General features: G+C 32.3%; 1 protein-coding gene across 2 annotated transcripts; it reads right to left on the bottom strand.

Annotated features, from left to right (window-relative positions):
• Nucleotides 1–1,657: 1,657 nt before the first annotated feature.
• LOC112003753 (mitogen-activated protein kinase 15) lies at nucleotides 1,658–10,527 on the bottom strand. Of its 2 annotated transcripts, none has more exons than XM_024035961.2 (11): nucleotides 10,016–10,527; nucleotides 9,731–9,907; nucleotides 8,186–8,594; nucleotides 7,889–8,016; nucleotides 7,693–7,752; nucleotides 5,976–6,125; nucleotides 5,702–5,857; nucleotides 5,410–5,621; nucleotides 3,949–4,050; nucleotides 3,640–3,800; nucleotides 1,658–2,543 (listed from the first exon to the last, which is right to left on the bottom strand). In XM_024035961.2, exons 2-11 carry the CDS (start codon nucleotides 9,752–9,754, stop codon nucleotides 2,251–2,253), a joined length of 1,695 nt encoding a protein of 564 aa, XP_023891729.1. In that variant the 5' UTR covers nucleotides 9,755–9,907; nucleotides 10,016–10,527; the 3' UTR covers nucleotides 1,658–2,250. The 2 variants fall into 2 exon arrangements, with proteins under 2 accessions (XP_023891729.1, XP_065633821.1); XM_065777749.1 differs by having other exon boundaries at nucleotides 10,078–10,527.
• Nucleotides 10,528–24,360: the final 13,833 nt, after the last annotated feature.

Raw genomic sequence — 24,360 nt, 5'->3', positions numbered from 1 at the left:
AAAAATGATCAACCGAAAGGAAAGGAGGGTGAAATTCCTACCAGATCCACAAGAAAGAATGACTGGGCTAGCGGATGTCATGAAAAGGCGCCCAAGGCCCGTATGAATCTGTAATTTGAGGAGTATGCTGCAACAAAAGGATGGTCCCCAGAGTGTGTGTGTGTGTGTGTGTGTGTGTGTGTTGAGGTGGATGCCTCAAAGAATCTGGTTGAGGAGTTTGATCTACTAGTTGATAAGGGCCACAGTGACAAGTGATCTATGCATAGTCATTCCAGGTCGACAGAGGGAGTAAGAAGATTATGGGAACTGGTTAAAGACATATATTGTTAAGAACGTATAAAAGATAACATGAAAGTACGAGATAGTACACAGAATAAGATACAACAAGCTAAAAGATATTATTAAATTCAACAACTTTTTTACATCAAATATAAGAGACATTGAAGAACATTTTACAAGGGTTTTCTTCACTCTGCCCATTACAAAGACACAAGAGGCCTATTTATAGGCAATAACTCACCGAAGTAATTTACATTCAAGTTATAATGGGTTTTTATAAAGGACAATAGGGGCTGGCTCCTTGTTGACAAATGTTAAAGTGAGTTGACAAATGCCAAACTGAGTAGGGGTCTGGCTCCCTGATGATCTTTATCTGGATATGATTCTGACAAAGGAGTAAATATCTCTGACTACTGAAGATAAGAGTGGCATGCCTGAAGACGTTTCTGGGACTTTTTATATTTATATTTATATTTTTTTTTACAAGCAGCTAAGAGATATTATTAGATTTAACAGCATTTTTATATCAGACATAAGAGACACTAAGGGACATTTTACAAGGACTTTCCTCACTCTGCTCGTTACAAAGATACAAGTCCATGCACCTATAGCTCGATTGGGTCAGCAAATAAGACGAAGATGAATCCACTGAAATGTACCATCGGGTGTCTCAGCTGGTACATTTTTGGGATTCACTGTCCATATGCTGGAAAAATCTTGAAGTTGGTTAAATAACTCGTTGCCCCCATATGCCTCAGTGCTACAAAGCCTGACAAAGACCCATTTAGATTCAAGTCCTTCCCATTTATATATACCTTCCTACAACCTCTGCACTCTCAGATTTCCACAATACCATAATTTCCTGGACTAGTCAGCTCACATAGAAATGCGGAAAATGTTTTTTTTTTTTGAGAAACAGTAATATATGTAAATTGAATATAAATATTAGGGGAATTGATTAACAAATTCTAACTCAGATAGCACTTCTTTCACAATAAAATCAAAATAAACATTTATTTTGTATATTTAATACTTATTGGGTAATTCCCCCCACAAAGGACTGATGTTGGTACCTAAAACCACCTCTCTTCTGGTAAAACCAAAAAAAAAAAAAAAAAACCTACCAAGATATTCATTTTTTTGGGTAATGGGGGGTTTTGTTTTTGTGTGTTTGGGGGAGATGGAAAAAGTGATTCTGCACATATGAGAAAATTACAACAAAAAAATAATTAAAGCAAGAAAAATTCAAACTAAGACAAACTACAAAATTTATTGACCAGTAGTGAAACCCACAAAGTTAGAAAAAGAAGACTCGTAGAAACTGCAATAAAGTTCATATAAGTACAGTAACCAAATATGTTTCTTCAACCCCAAAAAAAAAAAAAAAAAATCGCATCTTTTGACTAAATTATTGCAGAAATCCCTGCTCAAAATGTTCTACTGAGAGAGATCCATTGTTCAGAGTACAAATAACTGAGGTTAAATGATACAACCAATGTCATAGTTATGGAAAACCCAGAAAAAAAAAAAATATATATATATATATATATATAACTAGGAGAATTACTTCAATCTTGCAAAGAATGAGAACGTAACAAAAGAACTTGGAAGTCAATCAATAGCTTAGCCTATTCCTCATTCATGACTAATGACATCTTGCTATATATCTTGGTTTTTGTTATGAATCAGAGAGTGGGATCTAGGCCAGGAGTGCATATGAACCCTTTCTAAACTTCAAAATAATTATGCAAATTGCAACTTGTAGCAATCACTTCACCAACGAAAGTTGTCAGGTGCTATATTCCCAAGCACCTGTGCCAGCTCACAACTCTGATTGAATTATGTCGTCATATCTGAAGAGTTTATAATTGACAGCAGGTCAACCTGGGATGAGGTGTGACTGATGAACCCTTAAACTCGGTAGGATAGAATGAAATAGGTAGTGATCAGCCACAAAATTAACACCATGGTTCAGTACCAGAGACTTCCAGCTCCACCTTGAGCAGCGGCAACTTTCCTTGGCATATACTGAGGAGGCTTTGGCTGAAGCCCGTTAGAACTTTCAACCCCATCATCTTCACACCTCTCATTCTTGCAATTTGGGTTTCTTCTTGGATATGAGCCATTTGAAGCAGTATATTGAGTTGTACCGGCTGCATTTCTAGACATCCTCCGCTGTTCAAGAGCCTCTGCTGTTGCTGCTGCCCCACAATTGTTGTACCGCAACACTGAACCAACAACTTTCCCAGGCCTTGCAGCAACTCCTGCAGGGTAATTCATTCATAATCAGAGTTGGTATACTATGTAATTAGATATGCTAAGTAACCCAAGCGTGAGGTTATCCAAATATCAGAGGGAGGAAACAAGGAGTGAAAGTGAAGCAACATTAAACATTACTAGTTTGGATTAGTTCAAACATATGCTTAACTGTAAATTTGTGCTTGTTAAAAAATTATGAATTAGTTTCAACAAATCCTACTAGAGAATACGAGTATTTTCTAAGCACCCTAATCAGAGGTAGAATGTGAGTGCATAGATTCAAGGCATGCAAGGAATTCTGGGGCTATTCTGGAATGAGGATTGGAATTTGGAATAAAATACTTCCATCAGCCAACTAGTCAGCATGCAAATGTCTCCAAATAATAATATAAAAAAAGTCACGCCCAATGCACAATGCTTCTGCTTATGCAGGGTCTGGGATCTCCCCATAATGACATTATATAATAAAAGTTGGATCCAAAAATCTGTGGTTGTGCCAAGTCATTCTTATTAATTATTAAGATGGTTTACCTCAGATTAAAAGTTATTATCAAAATATCTTATATATTGTTAGAATAGATTACTCTAGGTATATCTATGTATTACACGTAGTAAAATTTGCCTGTTTTTGTCATGTGACTCATTAATTATTAAGATTAATTTACTTTAGGTGAAACTCTATTAGTTTCAAGTGGCTAGCTAATTATTAAGACAGTTTAGATAACATTAGTAAAATAATTTCTTTAATTTAAACATAATTAATATTTTCTTTGATTTACATCCAACTTTTAATTAATTTGTGTATCATAGGGGCAACTACTAGTATTTATTAAAAAAAAGACTCCAGTTGTTTTAGTGCTTGGTGTCATAGATTTTGTAAGCAGCCAATCCCAATCCTAGAGAAAGGAGGGTTGCAACATGTTAACGAACAAAGTAAAAGTTAACTATGAATTTGATCTTTTACAGATATTCCAGAGATTCCATAAAGCCAGCCCCAGCTTTTTTTGGAATAAAGCTTAGTTGATTTCAGTGGAGAGAGAGAGAGAGAAATCAATACAACAGTGATGGTGTAGATTATAGGCAATCATATGCAAAACACACCTTGGATACTTTGGGGTACTTGAATTGGTAGCCTAGTGACAGGGATCCCACTATTCCTGTCCATGTGCGGCTTCTCAACTTCTTTGATACTACACTTAGAAAGATCATCTGCAACCTCTGCTGAATTCTGTACTGAGTTATCTGAATATAATACACATGCCCTGCAGACACAACCCTTTTATCAGAAGACTAGATGATGCAAAATATGGATAGCAGGCAGCTCCAAAAAAAAAAAAAAAAAAAACAACTCTAGGAGGAAACATGAAAAAAGGAATAGCATCATAATTGAAATACTTGCTAAAAATGCACCTGGGTAATGATGCATGTTGCCTCTCAAGTGGAGCAACAGTTCCACCTTTTCCATAATGCTCCTCGAGAAAAGCAAATTGCTTCTTAAAATGGTCAACAGCACTGCATAAAAAGAAAAAGAAAAAAATTCAAATTTGGCTTTAGAAAACCCATCAAGTAAATCAAAGCAAACTTGAAAAGATTTCAAATCTGTTTGGTTGCATAGCATTTTGACATTTGGATTGGTTTTCAAGGCTCTGACCCCAAAAGGACTTTGGTTGCATTACCAATAAATTTACATTGAATTTATATTCGCCAATCACCAAATCCTGAACAATTTATCAGATTCCGTGGTAAATCTAATTTCACAAAATCAAACAAAGCTGGATCTTGATGGCATGTGCACTCAAATTGTAGAGGCAACAAAACTGAATCATTAACCACTAAATCTTAAGAACAAATACTGTCCAAATTGCTCAAATGGGTTCAAGAATTGTGTATTCTAGCCTTCATGGAAGTAGGCAAGGAGAATATCTACATGCTTACAGTTCAATAGATCACCATGAAAGCTTCACATAAGTTCCTGTTGGCTCAGTTTAGTCTGGAGTCGTATTAACCAGTCCTTCCGCATATATCATGGATTGTCACATCTTTTCTAGCTCGTTTTTTTTGCCTCTTTCAGGCTGTATATAAGAAATAAAAGCTACCGTTCACTTGAATGGCTAGTATTAACATCTATAATAGTATTGAGGGTTCAGATTATAAGTTCTGAAACTGACTTGGCTATCAAGCACAATTGGAAAGTGCAAGTGCAGGTGCCCAGTTGATAAAAGTCTGGTGATAGGGCTGTCAAGCACAAGTGCTTGGGTTTGAATCTTGAGAACAGCCATTTCATGAAAATTACTAAAGGGTAGGCTGTATATAGTCCCCTCCCCGGACCCCACTATTGGGTAATGGCCTTTCTAAGAGTGGAAAGCTTTGTCATTTCTTGCTGAAAAGGCCATAATGAGATTGAAGACCGTAAATATAGCAAGATGAGATTGAACCTCATGTCTGGTACAAAAGATACGAATTAATTTTTTTTTGGATAAGTCAGAAAATATGACTAAATTTTTTTTTATTTTTTTGATAAGTCAGAAAATATGACTTTATTTACTGAAAGTAGTTTGCGAAGTTAAAATTGGATCAGTGACTCTGAATAATTACTAATGTGTTCTCTATTCGGGCATCTAAAGAATAGAAGATTCCTACTTTGAATGGAATCAATGTGATACTATACCAATTAATGCATTACCATTCAAGGCTTAGAAGAAAAACTTAGGTGTCCCAGATTGTAAGCCAAGTAAGAAAAATCAGAATAACAACAAAAATTTCCATGGCATTCATCAACAAGACGATATGAAATAGGATGAGACCACAAAATAAAGGCAAGAGGTTCAAGCCACAATCAGTATTAAATTTTAAATGAAAAATTGAAAATACCTTGGATACATGAAGCCTGTTGGCTCCGATCCCTCCAACTGTTCTTTCAGCATCTTTGGATGATACTCCAGAATCTCTCGGTAGATAAGCTCTCTCACATCTTCCTTTGTTATTCTTCGCCTCTCAAATTCAAATTCCATCTTGGTAACTGGTTGTGCAGAAGGCTCCCTCTCAACCTTGGCCAAGCCCTTGAAGTATGGATCAGCAAGTGCCTACAACATGCAATACAATATGCTCCCTAAAAAGAGAAGATACATTGTAAAAAGTACGATGAAGAGGCATGAACATTTACCTCTTCAGCAGTAGGTCGATCCTTGGGTTCAAATGCCAGCATTCTTTCTAATAAACGAAGTGCAAGTGGATCTGCATTTGGGAACTTATGGGAGAAAGGAATGGGCTTCTTCTTTCTCATGCTGCATAAGTATCTCCGAGCCTTTTCATTGCGAACCTGTTCATATTGTATCAACAGTTCAGCACGAATAATCATTGCAAGGACAAGCAACAGAAAAATGGTGCATAATAATATACTCAAATCCATAAGAACAAGTTGATCACAGGAAACAGACCCTGGCAATGGCATCAGCAGATGGCGTTCCCAACATATCAGTCATTAGATCTAATTGATGGACTACGTTTTTCCCAGGAAAAAGAGGTTTTCCAGTCAAAAGTTCTGCAAAGATGCAGCCAATGCTCCATATATCTATTGCTGGCGTATACTGAAAACAAAACATAAGACGATTACAAAAGGAAATTGAGACCACAACATTATAAATTTATAATAGCAATGAAACTGACAACAGGTGATAGTTGATTCATAATATCATTTTAAAACAACTATTTTATGGGCACAAGAGGAAGAAATTAATTTCAGGGATTGGTCAAATTCATAATTCTTTCACAGTATTAAGGTCCTCAAGCAATTAAGTAATATATGTGTATCCACACTTTAAAAAAGGTGGTTTATGTCAGTCATCAAGGGCATATACAGAGTACCATATGTGCTTTGCATAAACCTTTAGGAGTAATTGCCTCAACTGACACCAGGTGAGGTGTTCTTTACATTTATTGTTCAGATCATGGTTTTGCGGGATTGTAAAGCAAGTTTTGTAGTCTTTAACATTATCAAAATCCACTATTCTTCAACTAATATTTTCAAACAAATGCCATGTACCCAAGTGCTTTCAACAATATAACATGTTCATTTTTCCTGATAATCAGATAACAAGGGATACCACACATAAAAACACACCCAACACAACCCACATCTGTGAGGTTGTCTAACTTAGTTAAGCAGAATGCTGCAAATGTTCATTCCTCCCATAGACATAAATCCAACCAAGCGTTTGGGACTTACAAGTGAACATAACATTAAGAAAAGACCACTTGGTGAGGGTGAAGAAAGGCTGTGGTTGGGCTAGTAGTGGAGAACCTGACCAACCCAGCCAGCCTATAACAATCCTTAAATGCAGGGTTGCACATGAGAGCACACATGTCCAGTTAGCACAGGCATGATAACCTGGTCGTATGTGTTAAAGCACATGAATACAATGTTCCAAATTAATTCCATAAACATGAACTGAACCCAGTTATGATCTACTAAATTTAATTAATTACTCGGAACATTCTGAGTCTAAACCTTACAAGTAACTTAAGGACCATTTTACAGACAAAAAGTCAGCTTCAAGCCAGGCCCAGCTTTGAACTAAGAGAAAAGAAAAGCTGGGCTTCCACTCATAAAAAGCATGAATGCCTGGCCTGCCAAATTGTAATTCTTGCCTGTAGGATTGCAAATGGAATCACATCCCTGTGCAAAGGCATGTTGGCCAGTAGTTAAAAACTGTCAAAAGATAGTTCTGCGAAATCCAACAAAACAGAAGTATAACAAAATGCATAGGACTACACATGAACATTTGGTTGAGTTTCTTTTGAAACTTAGTATTTTACTAAAATCTATCTCTAATATAATTAATAGTTTGTCATATAGGTTGTCTTGCTCTTAAAAATGTTCCAGATCTACAGATGACCTTGTAAGTCAAAGCTACAGTGAAAAAAAGGGAGTGAAAAAAAAAATGGTAAGTTCAACTACTATTAATCAAGAGTACCTATCCAAATTATATGGCACAAATCATAACTCAAAGGAGAAGCGTAAATTAAAGGTGTACACAAGATGAAGTTACAAAAGTCTCTTGCAAATATGGGGGTTCAGAGAGAGAAGAACAAGATGAGACAAAAATTTCGACCAAAAAAAAAAAAAAAATGAAAAAGAGTTAATAGTTTTTGCACCTTTGAAAAAAAGGATCCACACAATTCAGGAGCCCTGTACCAACGTGTTGCAACGTAGTCCTGCCACCACAAGAATTTGAAATAATCATTTCTAGAGATATTGTCGAAGAATCAGCAATTTGTGAATCATATACAAGTTAGTTCCAAAAGGCCAATCAAAGAAAAATCTCAGAAGATAATTGGACAAAAAAATTACCGTCCAGAAAATAGCTGTGGGTGTATCATTAAAAGCTACTCTTGCAAGACCAAAGTCACAGATTTTGAGTTTGCAGTCAGCATTTGCTAGGATATTTTTGGGTTTTAGATCCCGGTGAAAGACATTTGCTACAAGATAGTTAAACATTAAGGGAAAAAAAAAATCAGTCACAGAATGATCATAATAAACCCAAAACATAAGTATAATGGAAAAAAAATTGCTCTTGAAATTCCTGTAGTTGAACTATAAGATATGTTTCATTAAAAAAAAAAAAAAAAAGAACTATAAGATTATAACCTGTGTGTATGTACTTCATGCCTCGAAGAAGCTGATAAAGAAAAAACTGATAATGTTCTGGCGTCAAATCGTCATTTGCTTTAATAACCTGGTGTAAGTCAGATTCCATGAGTTCAAAAACAACATATATATCTTTGAATTCCCTCCTGGAAGGTGGTAACAGGATGTGCTTGATCTCCACAATGTCTGGATGACGCAGGAGTCTAAGAAGTTTAATCTCACGAAGGATACGAGTGGCATCAGAGACATGTTCAAAAATGTCATTTATTTTCTTGATTGCTACCTTTTCTCCAGTATGTGTATCATACGCAGAGCAAACAACGCCATAGCTTCCTTTACCAATTACTTCCTCAATTCTGTACCTGCTCCCCTCACCATATTCTGTGAAAAAGTCTACATCCACTGCTGACTGCATCACCACATAAAATCATACAATTTTATCAACATGACACCCTAGCAGAAGCCCGGAAGTACAAATTGTAGTTTACATTATCTGCAACATAAATTTTTTTAAAAAAAAAAAAACTGCTAAATATGTAATTTACAGTCAGATTTCATAAACAGATATACCTTACATCGATAGTCCACATACTATAGTTCAGTTAGAGAGGAAAAGGTCACTGACAACCTATTAGTGGTCGTCATATTTGGTTACACAAACTGTCTTGGCATCCAGCATTAACTAAGTCAATGTTTACTGAGCAACTTGCAATCATGTCTAAATGTTCTAACTTACCAAATTGATTACTAGACTTCATAAGAAATAAATAAAAATGCTTCATAACTCTATTTAGAATAGAATGTCGAAAGCTTTACATCCCCCCTTGATGAAGGATTTAGATTTGATATATACAGCAAACCACAGCAAAGTACATGCAAAGGGAATATGACTTAAAGTGAGTTACCAAAACATAACAATGGGTTCTACAGTAAGTACAATAAATAGTTGTTTTGCATGAATAAATAAATTCAAGGATCCATGATAACTTCAAGACTAATAGAAGTGAAGTAAAGTGGGAAAAGTCAAGAAAACGAAATTAGAGGTTGCTTGTTAAGGTAAGTCAGATGCAATAGGTAATTAAATCAGAAAATCAAGATGTAATCTCTCACACCAGACTAACAGTTCCAACTTTCAATCACTATCATTTAAAATAATTATAAAAAAACCACCCTAACATAAAAAAGAAAAAAAAAATTAAACCCCAACTACGCAATTTTCACATAACATGAGTCAAGAATATTTCAGTGGGACCTTCCACAAGGACCACAAACCGCAAGGGTACATAGCATCTGGCAGAGAAGCTGAGATAAACATGACAAGTTATTCCATTTCATCCAGACACAAGTATAATACCCACAACACAACAAAAGGTCTAAATACAGAAGGACCACAAAAAAAAAAATTAGAGGAAAAAATTTTCAGCTTAAAATTTTATATAAGCAACATAAAAACATTTCTTGAATCTTCAATTCCCACTTAATCTTAACCAAAAATACAAACCAATATATATATATATATATATAGCAGAAATGAGTAAAATTTACCTTTCTTCTCTGATCAGGCTGCATCTTAGCAATAAAGCATTAAATCCCTTCAAAGCAATAAACTAATAGGTGCATCTAACGCCTTGACTTCACGCTCAAAACCCAGATCAACAATCAAAATTCCAATAACCCAGAAGTTCAAATCACTTCAATAAGACTGAACTGGAACTGTAACGTCTAGATCACCAAGAAAAAATTACAAATCAGTAACACACACAAGCTTGAAAACCCAATTTTCTGTGAGAAAAAAAAAAGCAAAAAGGTTGAGCTCAAAAGAAGCCACACCCAGATAAAGTTTTGAGGCAAAAATAGCAACTTTGTGGTTGAAATAAGCAACGAGTACTTACTTTGTCACTGAAAACGAATCAAATGAAGAAGACAGGAAAGGAATATAATAAAATGGACAAGAAATTTAGCGGAAGTCACTAAAATGTGGCTGGGGACAAAGAGGTTACAGATCACAAAGCAAACTTTGGAGAATCAAAGATGGCGATAATCTCTAACGTGTTGAAGATATAAATATTTATATATAGAAATATATATATATATATATAAACTATGAAGAGGAAAGGTTTGGTTTTTTCAGAGAATTCTGGAAGTGGTTTTGTGTTTTGGTGCTGAAAAGTAAAGAAAGGAAGTGGCAGATTGATTGCGGGTTGGAAGGGGAAATTGTAAGAGTGAAAGTGCTTTTGGATCCCACAGAGAAAGAGAGAGAGAGAGAGAGATGGCAAAACACAGTGGTGTGTGCTTGTGAAGTTTTAAGGCTTTTGGAACAGATAAGAGAGAGAAAGCAATATGCGACATAGAAATTCTATTTAAATTAAGGTAAGATAATTAAACATGGGATTGTAAAGAGATGCATTATCTTTTGGGTCCTGATGAAAGACCACTTTGCCACTCATTTTGGACCAATTTTACCATCATTCTTTTTTTTCTTTTTCTTTTTCTTTTCCCACTTTCATGTAAGAAGTCTTCATATAATATCTATTTCATGAGTAACTTAAATGTCTAAGTGGGATTGAGTTAGCAAGTGGTCACTAAATCTAGAAAAAGTATAAGGACATAAATTTTTTCACAACTTTTTATTACAATTACAATGTGACAGAGTGTAATTGATGAAGAAAAAATAGTAAGTTTATATGTAAATGATTGTTGACCACTTACAATTTGCCACGTCAGAATTGTGACAAAAAAATTGTGAAATAATTTATGATTCTTAAATTACTCCTAAATCTAATGTGTAAGATGTCATTATGATTATAATCAGGTAAGAAAATCACCTTTGATCACCCCTTCCCACTCCTTTTTTATTCATTAAAAAAAATACTATCTTATTAATTTTTCCAAAATTGTATTTAGTGATGTGTATTCAGCCTACCAATTCCACAAATCCAGCCCAATATATCAAGTTAGTTTTCATAGGTTGATGGATTGGGTTGGTTTGAATACTAAATTTTTTTGGGAAGCTTGGTTTTGGTTGAGTTTAAATTAACAAAATTTTCAATCAAAAGTCACATCCAAATTTATTAGTTTGATTTATTTTGGATTTTGTGGCTTAGTTTGAATATGTTAATTTGATTTATATTGATATTTTGAGAATTGTTTAATTTGGATGAAATTGGAATAGAGTCTCAATTGTGCATATCGTAATTATTTATTGAATAATAACTCTAATAGTTGAATGAAAATATTATATACATACATACATATATATATATATGTATATTTATTTATTTATTTATTAATTAGGCCAAACTTATTGGCCTCAACCCAATCCATATTGATCTTTGTGGGTTAAGTTAGGTTGTATTGAAGATTTCTCCACTTGAGGAAGTTGAGTTGGGTTAAAAATAAACTCCAAACTTAGCCCAACTCAAATTATGCGTACTTTTTCTTTTTTAGTTAGGTAGGTAGTGAGGTAAATGTAGGGTTCAATTAACAAACACAAGACACCATAAAGAATGTCATGTGGGTTCCAATTAGTTTAATTGGTAATGAATTTTGCCGTCGAATAAGAAATCTAAGATTCAAACCTAAATCATCACGAGTAAAAACCATAGGTTGAAATTTTATCCTATCAATCAATAAGAATGTCATTTACCACCTAGTGATTGTGCTATCCTTATTAAACACCATGCACACCCCTAGTTATATCCTATTAATATTATAATAGAGTACCAAGTGCCTATTTAATTGTGGGTTTAAACTAATCTCTTATTCGAAGGGGTTAAATTTGAATCCTACTTACAATAAAAAGAAAACAATTATATTTGATTTGATAATAAAGAACAATCATCATAGATTTAATATTGTAGGTTTTTTTTTTTTTCTTATTTTATTATGTACAACCTTTTTTTAATTTAAAGCCTCACCTTTTTAGGTACATTAGTATTTTTGTCGAACTAATTTTCTGCATAAAATGTTACAAAAATAAAAGTTATACTAATTTACCAAAACTAATCACAACTCACATATCTAAAAAATAAATGAATAAGTAAAAGAGTTATAAGATTATTGAGGTTATGGGTGATCACATAACAAAGTTAAAAAGAGAGAATGGTCTATAGTTGATCCAATACATATAAAATCATATTTTTGTTTTGATTTGATTTGAGAATAATCGCTATGGCAGTAATTAGTTCATGACATTGTGAATTAACAAAAAAATTAGCCCTAGAATTAATTTTCCTAGCCAATGGTGTTATTATAATTACACCAAATTAATACTAATTTAATGAATTAAGTGACATTGACACTTTGACAGCCATATGGAGGGGTCGAAAGAATTCGTCATTAAATAATGATGACTTGGTAAATAGATAATGATTAGAGAACATTTAGCTGTCGTTTTGACACCAAATAATAGCAATAACAAATAGTTTTAATCGCCGTTTGCGATTGTTCTTAACTTCTTGCTTTTAATTTTTTGGATGAAGTTCCTAAGTTCTTGCTGCCACTGCTGCAAGCCTGTAACTAGCTATCTGCATATTTTTAAGCATTAACACTAGGATTGCCACAATGCCACGTGCTCCAATATATAATTTGTTCCAATGAAAGACCCTCACAGTTCCACGTCCTTTGTGGTGTAGGTTTTTATGTCTTGAAATTATATTTATGTGTGTGTGATATATATATATATATATATATATATATATATGAGAGAGAGAGAGAGAGAGAGAGAGAGGTTTAAGTTACATCTGGTATAACTTTAAAACTAATATTTATTGAGTGGTGTAACATTATTTAGAGTTACACCACTCAATATTTTTTAATTGGATGCAAATTTTAATAAATCTACCGTTAGATTATATTATCTTTATATATTTTCCATGCTTGCAAAATTTCAAAGTAATAAAAAATTAATAGTCATGTCATCAATCAATTTTTTAAATTCAAGTTTTTGTAGTTTAAAATAATGCATAAAAGATGAGCTTATGGATTAAATGGTAAATAACATCTAATTGACATGAAAACTGATTAAGAACATATAGAATATGTAATTCAACGGTGAGATTTTCAAATATGAATTCTATAACAAGTTATTAGGTGGTGTAATATTACTTAGAGTTATACTAGGTGTAACTTAAACCCAACTCATATATATATATATATATATTTATATTGTTTGTATGTGGCTATGTGGCTACGTAACTCTGTATACTTTCATGGATGGTGTATATGATTTCTTGGTTTCTTCCAATTCTCAACGTAACTTGTTGGCCTGAGAGAGACAATGTACCTATTCGTGTTGGTATTAAAAATTTAAAACAATAATAATAGGGAAGAGGAAAAGGTAAAAGGTAAAAGGTTTCACTATTCATTGAATTTCATGAGTGCATGTGCATCACATGGGATCTGCATGTGGGAATCTTTGATTGAATTTTGTAACTATATAATATAGATTATATGGTATAGTTTTATCCAAAATTAAACTCTATCATGCTAAACTACTAGTCTATTACTCTGATAAATTAAACCCGTGATGAGTTTTTTTTGTCTTCATAACCCTATCTTCAGCTCTTTGTCTAATTTTTTGGAGTCATGAGTCATGAGACTCATGACCTCTCTTCTAACTTCTTGCGAATTTATGGGCTTAAATGAGTTAATAGAGTGTTGCTCATTAAATAGGTAAATTACACTAATCTCTCTTAATTCTTTTTTTTTTTAATTTTTTTTAATTTAAAAAAAAAATCTCTCTTAATTCTTGTTGAAATCAGGGACGAAGCTAGAATTTTGAGTTAAAGGGGGCGGCTTTACTGTTGACTGTGTGCAGTGGTTTCAACTTTTGACTTTACTACTATTTAGTTGTTGAGATTTTTTTTTTTTTTTTGTGACGACAAGAACAAAATTATTTTTGTTTAGAATTTTTTGAAGAGTGGGGTTGTTTATTTTAAATAAAATTGATTAATTGAGTTTTTTTTTTTATATAGTTTTACTAATAGTAATTTTTGTTGTCGAGTTATTATTTTTGGGCTTGTATATTTTGTTTTACATTTGAGATCTATAAATTTTTTTTATAGTCACTAAAATGAGAAAAATCTAGTGCTACAAACTTTTTTTATAAATTATTAATGTGATAAGTGGTTACTAGTAAGTAAAAAAAAATGATGTGAGTGACGTTTGCTACCAAAACAATTTGTAAAAATGTTTGTGAGTATTGTATTACTCTTAAAAGAATTAATGATGTTGTTTAATGGGGGGGGGGGGGGAAGGAATTGCCCCCCAGTCCAAAGGTAGCTACATCCCTGGTTGAAATACAATGACAAAGCCACTCTAAAGAGGCAAAATTATAACTAATATACATGTCATTATACAGTTCTCAACATTCATAGATACACATGATATATCCATGTAAATAGTAAGTGGTATTTTAATGTTATAAAATCCATAAAAAAATATAACATGTGAGGACCTTATTTGGGTAGCGAATCCACTACGTGAAAGGATTTAAGCCCAAGAAGCCCAAAGCAATAAATTTATAGAGAATGAGTTGAAAAACTGGGCTTTAGTTTATCAAACAAATATTGGAATAGATTCAAGTAAGAGAATGAATAGAAGTAGGATTATATTGAAGAAAAAACAGTCCTCGACAAGATCTGAGGTGAACTGGTCTTGTTTATTATCCTCAAATTTGGTTACAAGTTTGATTCCTAAATGCTAGTCTTTTTCTTTTGATTTTCGATCCCCTTTCTATGAAGGATCTCTCTCCTTATATAGGTCCTTCTAAAGCATCTTAATCATACACTTATTGATCACCTGCATTACCACTTGAGTGCTTGTCCCATCAGATACTCTCTCTGGTTGTATAGGCTTTGGGGCAGCCAACTTTATACTATTCAGGAGTTTTCTCTACATTAATGCAGTTAGAAAAATAGCTGCAGAACATTAAATACGGTGGTGACAGTTTTCTTCCTAAGATATCTAAAACCTTCTCTCGGTCTAATGTCTCCACAATGTCTATTCATATCAACAGAACTTTATAGGAGGTTCTCTTCCAAGAAGACATTTATTTTCAGCTCGTCTCGTTGAGCTTTTATGGCCAAAACCAACTCTTTTATTCGTTAACATGGTCTCTAATGACGAAGATTCTTTCTCCTCGAACTAGTCCTAATCTTCGGCTTGGGTTGTAGGCTTAATGTACAAACGTATGATGGACTTCTAAGCCTAATATCCCTACATAGCATATTCATAACATTTTATTTATCTGTTTGGTTCTTATAATCCCTGTTGTATTTTTTTTTTTTTAATTATCAAAATTCCAGATTTTACTAATTAAATAAACTTAGGTTAATTGTTGTGAACCTTATAAAATTATTGTAAGTTTTGATAAAAGAGTGCAAATTATATTCAAATAGGTTATAAGTAAATTTAAATGGATTTGAAATATTTTTAGTAGGCTTGAAGCAGTTTTTTATAAGCTTGAAGTAATTTTAAATTGAATAGACACTTGAAAATAAATATAGTTGATTTAAAATCTAATTTTGAAATACTACTGTACTTAATTCGTGCTTAATTCTTTGTTTTTTTTTTAATAAAAAAATTATGAACTTAATTCTTAATTTCTTGGACTCCTACTTTAATATATTATTATTAATTGTATAAAATAATTAAAAAAAAGTTGCTTTTGGCTGTAAATGGGTGGGGTATGGTTGTCCAGCCCCACATCATTAGTAAGCACATGCTGCCAAATACTAAAACTTTAAACGTGTTACAATAGTATATGTAGTCAAACTTAAGTTGATTGCGACTCTAACCAAGTTTTCTTTACCTAGTTAGTCTAGGCTAGCAGCTGTTTAGGACTAACAATTAATATGTGATAGTGATTGACTAATTAATTTATATGTTGTGGTTTTTCTTACTTATTAATTATTTGCATGAGGATTATCAACATTGTTGAGGAAAACAGAGATGAGAAAAAACTCATGGGATAGCAATAAAAGGAGAAGGCTCCAATATTATATATATATATATATATATATATATTGCAAATGACGGCATCTTGTTTTGTAATGCAAAGATGGAGGAAGGCAAAGAAATTCAAAATAGTTCACAAATTTATGAGGAGGTATTGAGGCACAAGTTAGTCTTAGAAATGCAGCTATAGCTCTTGTTTTTTGTAGTGAACGCAAGAGACGTAGTAATTATAAGAGTAGATATAGAAGAATAAGTCCAAGTTATTAAGCAGCATGAAAAAAACAATTGTGGTTGCCTTCACTAATGGGCAAATCAAAGAATGAAGCATTCTTTGGAGTTAAAAGAAAAGAAGAAGAGTAAAACTTCATGCTTGGAAAGGAAATACTACTATTATAGAAATGAGAAGTTCTAAATAAGGTGGTTACACAATCAAGTAAGGCTTTCATCTAGTGCTCTTGTATACTAAATGATATACAAGGCTAACATGTGGTCATTTCAAACACATGTTATGTCGGTGTCGCGTTTAGCACACAAAAACACTAGACTTAGAAGCCAACCCAACACAATTAATCTCAACATACATATACAATAATTTACTTTAATTGTGCAAGGAATTAAAGGTTATGGTTGAAAGTTGAAGCACTCTAGTGGGGACAAAAAAACAAGGGTGAAATATCATTTTCGTCCCTAAACTATCACAAAAGTTCGTTTTTCGTCCCTAAACTTTCAAAAGTTCGTTTTTCGTCCCTGAACTATCACAAAAGTTCGTTTTTCGTCCCTAAACTTTCAAAAGTTCTATTTTCGTCCCTAAACTTTTCCAAATGTATTAATTTTCGTCCCTCTCACATCAGCACACTGTCAAAGCCACGTCAGCACTCCATCAGACGGAGGGACGAAAATCAATACGTTTGGAAAAGTTTAGGGACGAAAATAGAACTTTTGAAAGTTTAGGGACGAAAAACGAACTTTTGTGATAGTTCAGGGACTAAAAACGAACTTTTGAAAGTTTAGGGACGAAAAACGAACTTTTGTTATAATTTAGGGACGAAAATGATATTTTACCCAAAAAACAATTAAAGAAGGGAAGAGGAGCTAATTCTCTAGGCTAAATGGGATTTTTTTTTTTTTTTTTTAAATTTTTTCGTCCCTAAACTTTCAAAAGTTCTATTTTCGTCCCTAAACTTTTCCAAATGTATTAATTTTCGTCCCTCTCACATCAGCACACTGTCAAAGCCACGTCAGCACTCCATCAGACGGAGGGACGAAAATCAATACGTTTGGAAAAGTTTAGGGACGAAAATAGAACTTTTGAAAGTTTAGGGACGAAAAACGAACTTTTGTGATAGTTCAGGGACTAAAAACGAACTTTTGAAAGTTTAGGGACGAAAAACGAACTTTTGTTATAATTTAGGGACGAAAATGATATTTTACCCAAAAAACAATTAAAGAAGGGAAGAGGAGCTAATTCTCTAGGCTAAATGGGATTTTTTTTTTTTTTTTTGAAACAAAGATGAGAGCATTGAGAGGTGGAATGGGGTTTAAGGACTTGGAAACTTTCAACTTCGCATTAGGGGGGAAAAAAAAGGAAACTTGTCAACTCATGCATAATCCACATTCTTTACTATTTATAGTTGTGAGTGATGAAGGCTAGATGTTTTTCCAACAAGCTCTTTCCTAGAGGCCAAAGTGAGCCCATGATGCATATTTTTCATATGCATGGGGGAGCATCATTGAAGGAACTAGGAAGAGAAGTCCTGATATGTATATATGGATATTGATAGAGGATTGGCAATGGTGAAGCTGTGAAGATTTGGCAAAGACAAATGGCTTCCACTCTAGCTAGTGACTACTACTCCCAAGTAAAATCTTAGGGGAAGATGCAAAAGTGAGTGAGTTGATTGATGGCCATACACATGCAATGGTGGAAATCGAATCTAACATATAATAGATTCAGTCTTATCAAATGAAGTAGAGCTGACAAAGAAAAATCCCTTATGCAGTCAACTTCTGCAAGATACTTTGATATGGTAAATAATACAAAAAGACTATATATTCTTGGTTTGGAAATGCTTATCAAGTGGCGTGGAAAGGCAAAAACAAAGTATGCAAGAAAATGCTTAATTATAAAGGTAATTCTGGAGGGTGACTTGTTGATGACAATGCAAGCTCTTATATATGTTAAACATCTGAACCTGTCCATGGCTGCAAAGGACATATAGTGGAGGAAATAAAAACGAAATCTCAGGAGTGTTAGAAAATGGTGGCAATGAAAGGCTACTCACAGATATTAGTTTGATATGCATACATGTTGACAGTGTACATCACAGATATGAATGAAAGAAGCATATGCAATGTTTTTTTTTTTGAGGAACACATATACAATGTTTTACTACTGAAAAAACACATTTAATGTTACATATTTATAGTACTAAGGTGATTCTTTTTTTTTTTTTTTTTTTTTACAAAAAGACTATATATTCTTGGTTTGGAAATGCTTATCAAGTGGCGTGGAAAGGCAAAAACAAAGTATGCAAGAAAATGCTTAATTATAAAGGTAATTCTGGAGGGTGACTTGTTGATGACAATGCAAGCTCTTATATATGTTAAACATCTGAACCTGTCCATGGCTGCAAAGGACATATAGTGGAGGAAATAAAAACGAAATCTCAGGAGTGTTAGAAAATGGTGGCAATGAAAGGCTACTCACAGATATTAGTTTGATATGCATACATGTTGACAGTGTACATCACAGATATGAATGAAAGAAGCATATGCAATGTTTTTTTTTTTGAGGAACACATATACAATGTTTTACTACTGAAAAAACACATTTAATGTTACATATTTATAGTACTAAGGTGATTCTTTTTTTTTTTTTTTTTTTGTGGGCAAATTAGTTAAAGAATTGAACAAAATAAGTCTAAGTAACTCTCAAAGTAATCACTGTACTCTCTTAGTGCGATGGTCACTCCACAAGTATAAGTGCTTATGGAGTGTAAGGGATAAGAGTTGGAGTTCAAGTCTCCGAAAAAAAGTTTTATACACATAATACACTTAAATTAGGTTATAGTGAATTTTTTATCTTTAAAAAAAATAAAAATCCAATATAGCGTTCTTAAAATTTTAATTATCTAATTTAAAATTAATGAATTAAATTTTGTTATATCAATATTAAAAATTGACATATATTAATGTACATTTTTTTAAATATAGGTGACATGACAAAATTTAATTTTATTAGTTTTAAAATGGATAGATAGAAATTTTGAAACTTCATAGTGAAGTTATGGGTACGAATTCCAGAGATTTTTTATTTTATAATATGAAGTGGTTAATGCCAATATCAATTAAAAGTATTTCAAAAAAAATAAAATAGCAATTAAAAAAGGTAAGCAAATTCAGGAATTTTGTTTCAGGCATTTTAAAATTTTCCAAAATAAAAATGGCTTATTTGCAGTAATTCGAAAAAGCAAGGGCATTAAAGTCAGGAAGTGGAAATCATAATAAAATGTGATTAGAATTAGAAAAAGCAGGTACTATTATTATTATTTTTTTTTTTTTTAAAAAGGTACTATAATTTTTTTAAATAATTAAAAAAATAAAAAATTAGTGGGAGGGAATAGAGGAGCTGATTGATTCCACGCGCTTTCCCCATGACGTAACCAAGTGAAACTGTCATGTGGGTTCCATTACCATAGCTGTGCGCCTGCTTTACACTCACTTTATTTGCGCGTGGACTATCCCACCGCGTCATGATTAAAGAGCCTTTTGTGTCCATTAAGCTTTTTCACGTAGAAATAATAATAATAATAATAATAATAACAATAATTTTAGAGGCACATTTTCGCACTTTCACACAACTAGTTTTGTGCGATCGTGAACAATTGACTATCGTGTGAAATCGACAAAAACAACAACGAATCCAATATCTGTGTAAAAAATAGTGGACAAAAAAAAATCCCGTCGATTATGTGGTAGCATAAATCAACGTATTGTGAAATTTAGCGCGGAAATGAGTGTGTTATTAAAATTATTTTAGAGATCCATATAGATTCTGAGGAGACCAAAGTGACCATCCAAATGGGGAAGTACCAGTCACCACTAAAATTTACAATGGTATGGCATCGTTATCAACTCGTAGTTGCTTTCAATGGTTTTTTTTTTTTCTCTCTAGTTGTAATTGCATACATGTTTGCCAATTTTTTTTAATTAGACAAAAGCTAGCAAGAAGCTGTATATCTTCGTGTTGCTAGTAAACGTTTATGGCTGTATCTATGCTGCTATCCATGAAAAGAGAAAATTAAAGAAACGTCTTAAGCTAATTTGTGCTTTGTAGATACACTGGGTCAACATTAAAAAAAAAAATCTAACATAAACATTTAAAGCTTAATTTTTCAACTTCAACTATCAATTATAAAAAATAAAAATAAAAACTAAAACAAATTTCTTCGCTCAACATAACATATTATAGGTAAGATAGGTGGAATACATTTTTAAGTTTTAAGGGGAAAGACTTCAAGTAGAATTTTTAATAATTAAATAATATTATTTAACTATAATAATAATAATAATATTGAGATGCAAAATTACTAATTAAGTTTTAGTATTTAGATTTTATTAACATCTCTTTTATACTTGATAATGACTAATCTACTTAATCAAAATATTCATAAAAAATTTTCTTGTTGTGAAAATTTTAGGGGATTTTAAGAGAGTTTAATTTTTATTGGCCTAATATTGTGGAATGTCTTGGAGGTAGGAGAAATAATGAAAAACACATTTTTATATCTTTTGTTTGACAGAATTTTTTTTTTTTTGGTCCTTATATTTTGGGCCTACTTTCATTTTGGTCATCCAATTTCACAACATTTGGTAAAGTATCTGATGGTTGAATAAGAGATTTGAAATTTAATCTCCATATATAACAAAAACCGATTGGTGTTTTAGTTTAATAATAAAGAATACAATTACCATAAGCGAACGACATATATTGAAACTATATAAAAAAAATTGGTCTTAGAGTTATTAGACTTGTTGTCATTTAGTCCTTGCCGCCATCAAATCAATGATGAAAAACTATTATGTGGCTAACAAATTGTAATGCTGGTATGTAGGTGGCTAAAATAATAATAAATATATAATTGCTACTAGAAAAGCCACATCAACAATTTTAGGAAAAAAAATTCACATTTGAAAAATAAAATAAAAACATGCATATACCTAACTAGCTAGTACTTTGCAATGTCTTTCCCTTTTTGGTGGTTGAAATGCCACAGTGAACCACAGGGGGGGGGGGGGTTTTTTTTTTCACACACACACACACAAATATATATATATATATATATATATAAGCTATTACACATCTTAATAACTTTTTATTGGATAAATAATTTAAAAATCTAACTGTTGGATTATATGTTCTCTATATTCTTAGCATATTTACCAAATTTCTAATTAATTGAACATTATTTACTATTTGATCAATAAACTCATCTTTTATACATAATTTTAAACAACAAAAACTTGCTCTTTAAATTTTTGATCAATGACCTAGTTGTTAATATTTGATTGTCTTGAAATTTTGCAAAAACAGAGAATATACAAAAATAATGTAGAGTCATGCTAACGGGTGTCCTTAGGGCAATTGTTAACAATCCATTTTAGAAAAGTTTTGACATCACTTTTATGGGAAATGGAAAAAAATTGTCAAAACATTCATTGCTTCTTTTTTTTTTTTTTTTTTTCACAAAAACTTTCTTTAAATGGATTATTAATCATTGCCTTAAGGTAATCCAACTATAGATTTGTCAAAATTCTCATACAATAAATTTTTTTTAGTAATATAATATTCCTTAAAGTTATACAAGGTGTAATTTGAACCAAAACATGCACATGCGTGAGTGCACGCGCGCCCACACACACATATATATAAATTAAACTTAAAAGTGGGGAAGGAGGGGGGGGGGGTGTTGTTCAAACATTGGTTTTCATACATAAAATAAATCAGGTAGCCTTCTCCTTATCCTTAATAAACCAAATAAATCAATACTCCCTCTTTGTCTCTTGGATCACATTAATCATTGTGATCTTGTGCCTAACACCCACCCATATTGTGTTATTATCTTGTACTTATCACTTGGGCACATTGTTTTGTTGTGATCCAATCTATGCTCATCACAAACTCAACTTAATGGTGAAATTAATTACTTAAAAGCGGGGTAGGGGATTCAAATATTGGTTTTTATGCATAAAAAATTAGGTAGCCTTCTCCTTAATAAACCAAACAAAGAGGACACCATCTCTTATTGTATTACATGCTAAATTCAATACTCCCTCTTTGTTTCTTGGAACGCATTAATTCATTGTGATCTCGTGCTTAAAAGTTAAAACCCACCCATATTGTGTTATTATCTTGTGCTTATCACTTGGGCTCATTGTTTTGTTGTGATCCAATCTATGCTCATCACCAACTCAACTTAATGGTGATCTACGTTTGTCTCTTAAGAGTGCACATGACTTATATCTTTATTTGTAGTGAAATACCCCGGCCTAAAAATTTCAACAAGATACGGGAGGATGAATAGTTTTTCATTAGCCTAGTCTCAAGAATCTGTCATAGGCATTGTGGATTAGATAAAGCATGTCCCCAAAATCGAAGTCCTCGTGTCAAACTTAGGAAGCCTTATCCAACAAACAAGGTCTTGGAAGCTCCTTATAATTTTTCTTTAGCCGTACTTGAAGTAAGTAATTTCCATTATTAAAAAACCATAAAATAAATAAAGTATATATTAATTTACTCCACCCCTCTCACCCAACAGTGGTTACTACAGCAAAAGCTAGTATAGTAGTCCCTTTATACACTTTTCAAGACCAATAGGAAATACATTGATTACTATTTTCTGCATTGGAGTTGTCCTTAAAATCTTTGCTAAGGTGGCTCGATATATATAAACACAACCTTGTAAGTTGAATATAAAATATAGTGATCCCTCCCCAAAAATAAAGGATGCAACATATGCAGGTTAAACCATAAATAAACACAATAAATTAAGTAACCTGAAGCAATATATATTAATTAATTTAATACCATAATATGGTGAAACTACTAACTATTAAGTTTTTGATAATACTAAACACTTATCTAAAATTCAAGCCCGGCTAAACTAAAAGCAACTGATGCAATCACCACCCCAAACAAAAAGAAGGCTCTACTCGTATATAAAAAAAAATATATATATATATATATAATATTTATCTATATATTTTGATTAAGAACAAATTTTTAAGTTTTTTTATTTGCCAATAAAATGCATTAAAAATTCCTTATTGTATTCTAGAATAAGGTAGACTGCTGACTGCACTACACACTTCACATAGCATATTATCACTGTAGCACATCACAACCACATGGCCCACAAACTATCACTAAAGGCACTAACCTACGGTACCTACCCACTGGACAAGTGAGTTTGAGCATTAAACATTAAAGTATCAAGATTTTTTGAGTTTTAGGTTTTATTAACAAAACATTCTTGAGCCCACCTGCTATACACACATTACACGAATTTCAACCCAAAAAATCTTGAAATTTTAAAAGGGTTTGGCTTAGTACGTAAAACGGTAAAAGGAGTCTCTTTGTTTTAATAGGAACTGTCAGATTATTTATTAATTAAATAAAATATGAGAATTAAAATTTATTAACATTTATTATTATATATTTAAAAAAAATGATATGTTTAATTAAAAAATATTAAAAGTAAGTCAAATTCATTTTAAAACCCAAAACCCAAAAAACTTAAAATTCAAAAAATCTTTAATGATACTAATTTATTGAACCGTATAATAAATTAATTTTTATTTATGTAGGTTTAGACTTTAAAGTATAAAGTGGTCACAATGCTTGAAAAGCGATAATCAGCTTCTTTTACCCTATGCTTCAAATTTTATTTTTACTTAAATTATAATTTTTAATTATAAATTTTGTTTTATTTATTTACAAATATTTGCTCATAATAAAATGTCTACTAAAAAATATTTATCTGGATATGAAAATTTTCAAAAAAAGAAATATTGGAAGAACTTAAATACAAAAATACTCCACTGCCTAAGGCCCCAAAATTGTTGAGCCGGCCTTGCTAAAACTAACATTAATTAATATTCTCCTCATCTTCTACTAGTTAAACCAAAAAAAAAAACTAAATTTTGCCATCGTTTTT

Source organism: Quercus suber, unplaced genomic scaffold (assembly GCF_002906115.3).
Source record: "Quercus suber isolate HL8 unplaced genomic scaffold, Cork oak 2.0 scaffold_163, whole genome shotgun sequence".
In the NCBI taxonomy this organism is placed as follows: domain Eukaryota; kingdom Viridiplantae; phylum Streptophyta; class Magnoliopsida; order Fagales; family Fagaceae; genus Quercus; species Quercus suber.
This window is presented reverse-complemented; position numbering and strand designations above follow the sequence as displayed.

Coding starts and splice junctions, on each gene's coding strand:
- LOC112003753 (XM_024035961.2), bottom strand. CDS start 9,754: ATGCAGCCTGATCAGAGAAGAAAG. Junction 7,753..7,888: donor CCACAGCTATTTTCTGGACG/GTAATTTTTTTG, acceptor TTGTGGTGGCAG/GACTACGTTGCAACACGTTG. Junction 5,622..5,701: donor ATCGACCTACTGCTGAAGAG/GTAAATGTTCAT, acceptor TGCATGTTGTAG/GCACTTGCTGATCCATACTT.